This window comes from Panthera uncia, chromosome B4 (assembly GCF_023721935.1).
Source record: "Panthera uncia isolate 11264 chromosome B4, Puncia_PCG_1.0, whole genome shotgun sequence".
NCBI classification, from domain to species: Eukaryota; Metazoa; Chordata; class Mammalia; order Carnivora; family Felidae; genus Panthera; species Panthera uncia.
In genome coordinates, this window is record NC_064809.1 from 4,873,164 (window position 1) to 4,876,472 (window position 3,309).

The 3,309-nt window shown below is 56.5% G+C and overlaps 1 protein-coding gene across 1 annotated transcript in view; it reads left to right on the top strand.

Moving 5' to 3' along the window:
- The first annotated feature begins 1,246 nt into the window (after positions 1-1,246).
- The window catches only part of TASOR2 (transcription activation suppressor family member 2), an 80,646-nt gene continuing 78,583 nt past the window's right edge, over positions 1,247-3,309 (top strand). The window contains exon 1 of the mRNA XM_049624550.1: positions 1,247-1,409. Within this exon, the coding sequence (XP_049480507.1) occupies positions 1,340-1,409 (70 nt within the window). The 5' untranslated portion in view covers positions 1,247-1,339. The remainder of the gene's footprint in view (positions 1,410-3,309) is intronic.

Below are 3,309 nucleotides of genomic sequence, written 5' to 3' on the forward strand. Positions count from 1 at the left end.
ATGAGAGTCAAGGCAGACAGATCGGGACCAACACTCTTGATCAGAGTGCGGCCTCGAACAGTCGGGGTACAGTTTTTATAGCCGATCACATCATTTTATCATCACCTGGGAACAGAACAGAGAAACAGTTCCCAGATGAGTTAGAAACAGTTGCCGGATGAGGTGATTATTTCAGACTTTCTGTGGTTAAGTTGCAACCAGTGGATCTCCTTGACCCTGCCTCTGATGTTCTTTTCTTTGAAGTTTTGTTTCCTTAATTGGTGAAGCCTGATTTACAAGAGTATGAAGCGTAATTTACAAGAGTAAAGCAAGGCTGTTATTTTTCAAACTACAGTGTCAACACAAAGCTGTTCTCTCTCAAGCTTCACGTTAGCCCTACACTACAATTTAACCCTTACAATTTCATCTGTTTATAAATAAGCCTGGTAAAATTACACTTCTATTTTTCAGGTTAACACTTCAACTTTTAAGGTTATTTTTAGGGCTGTAACACTTATTAAACTACAAGGTTTTATAAATGTCACTTTGGGGCAAGACAAAACAAGTGTCTCCACCGCACCCTCAGGAGACACAATGGGAGACAAACATCCCAGCACAACGCAAGCCAGAGGCTGGAATATACGCAGAGCCATCATGGCGGCCGGACATGTTCCCGGGAACGTCTTCCGCATCCGGCCACGCACCAAGCCCTGGAGACACCCCGCTGGACTTCGCCCCTCCCGCAGCTGCGCACGCCAGACTCCGTCCTCCGATCCCAGGGCTCGCTGCAGCGTGGCGCCTGCGCAATGGGGGAGAGGCGAACGCCGCGTGGAAGGCGGCCGCAGCCCGCGCCTGCGCATCGATTCCCACTCAGTGATTGGCTCCTGCCTTTCACCACGGTTCAGTTTTCACTTTCTCTTTTTTTTTTTTTTTTTTCCTCCTCCCAAGTTCTCCGGTTCCTGAGGCCAGGGGTTTTACTTCCGGTTTCGTGCCTCTGTGTCTGAGGTAATCGACATGTTGTCTCAGGCCGGGGCGCGTCTCGGGGTCCGTTCTTTCCTATGAGTTTCTGTGGCGAGAGCGACATTTGGCTGACGAGCGTGGCGGTGCCTGCGGGCTGGGCGCCGGGGCCGCCGGGCGCTGCCGGCGTCGGTGCGGAGGGGAAGGACGCGCGGCGCGCCTCGGGAGAGCCAGTGCCGACCGCGCCGACGGCTCCCTCAGGACGTCCCGGAGCCGGCGAGTCGGCGGCCGGGAGAAGGACGGGCTCGGCGGCTGGTGAATCAGCCCGGAAGTCCCTGTCACGTTCGGCCGCGGGGACCGCGAGGGAGGAAGCGCCTGCGTGGAGAAGCGGGCGGCTGCGAGCATGGGGAAGAAACTGAACCAGAACCTGAAATTCCGGGGGGCGGCGGCGGCGGCGGCAGCTCCGAAGACAGGTGAGCCTCCCCCGGGCTGGGCGCCCCTCGGTGCGCCTGGCAGGCTGGCTGGAGGAGCCGCCGTCCTCCCGGCGGGCGCTTTCGCGGAGGCTCGTCGGGGCTTCGCTACTGTCACTCAAAAGCGGTTCTAATTGACGTTTGCCGTCGCCTGCTTTTCTCGCCTGCCGGGTGCCAGACGCTTCCTTGCGGGTTTGCTCGGGGCGGGGGGCGGGGTGGATTTCCGGCTGGCTTTGGCGGCGCTGCTCCTTCGAGGAGTCCACCCTTGGTCGCCCGCGGCCGTTCCCGGTGCTGCTGACCGAGGGACCCCAGCTCGTGGCCGCGACGTCAGCATTTGACACGTCCGGGGGGGGGGGGGGGGGGGCTTCCGGAGTGCTCTTTCCCCCCGGGAGGCACTGCGTCCACCGCTGTTGAGGCGCGTCCCCCGAGCTGCGCGTCCCCGGCGGGCGGTGGAACGATCCGCACTCGGGCGAGCTGGGCTCCCCGGGCTCCCCGGGCTCCCCGGGCTTGGACTGGCTATTCGGTCTTTTTGTTTTGTTTTGTTTTGTTTTTTTGTTTAAGGCTTGTGTGTGAGGTCTGCCTCTCGGGTTTGCTTCCTTCTGTGTGAATCCACGGCGGTGCGGGACCTTTTCTTTCTTCGCGCAGGGCTGGAGGGAGGGGGGTCTGTGCACGGGGCGGGTTGTTGGGCAGAAGACTCCAGGGGCGCCTCAGCCGGGTGGTATGGTAGTTGTGTCTGTGCACGCCCACCCGGCGCGTTCAGCCACCCAGCAGCGTTGCGTCGGGGAAGGCGGCACGTTGACCTCAGGGCTTGAGGAGGACGCTTTGCACATCCTCGGGTTTCACGTAATCCGTACTGGTCTGTTTGAAGTCAAAAACTGAAACACGCCCGCCTTACCCTTCTTTTACTTTCCCTGTAAGGTAAAGTTAGGCCGGTCGGGTTCGCGAGCAAAAAAACACACCATGAACTTGAGTGTCGAGGGAGTATACGGTGTTACCGGGGTAACGTTAGCGATCCAAGGGCCCGCTGGTGCTTTAAGTGTCGGAAGGGGGAAAGGGGTGTGAGATTGGGAGGAAGCCGACTCCGGAGTTTCCTAACAAAGCAGTCGTGACGATCCTCTTCGGTTGGAAGACCTGCCTTCTCCAGCTGGACAGGGCCGGGCAGCGTGTTCGGCCCATCCGTGAATGACTAACCCAGACTAGAGGAAAGTAAAAAGGGACCAAGTGTACGTGATGACTGTAGGGAAGACAGAGAACAGTGTTTGAAATGTGGGGTTTTCGGGACCTTTGCCCCAATGTAACCGGGTCTCTTTAAAAAGAGCTGTATTGCAAGCATCTGCTGAACTCCAGACATAGTTGCTCAAATGAATTAAAATTCCCGGGGCGCCTGGGTGGCTCAGTCGGTTAAGCGTCCGACTTCAGCTCAGGTCACGATCTCGCGGTCCGCGAGTTCGAGCCCCGCGTCGGGCTCTGGGCTGATGGCTCTATTCCTTACCTAAGAATTGTAGATATAACTTGTTTTAGTATTTTTTCTCGTCATATTTAGTTTTATAAGTGATTCAACTACATACCTAAAGTATATACTTGCTTTTACCAACATTTTTTAAAAATAGCTTTCGGGGGCGCCTGGGTGGCTCAGTCGGTTAAGCGTCCGACTTCAGCTCAGGTCACGATCTCGCGGTCCGCGAGTTCGAGCCCCGCGTCGGGCTCTGGGCTGATGGCTCAGAGCCTGGAGCCTGCTTCCGATTCTGTGTCTCCCTCTCTCTCTCTGCCCCTCCCCCGTTCGTGCTCTGTCTCTCTCTGTCCCCAAAATAAAATAAAAAAAAAAATAAAATTCCCGAAGTGCCTGAAAACACTCGAGACGTAGTGTTTGTTAAATACACGTAGTATATTGTCTACTTAGTGT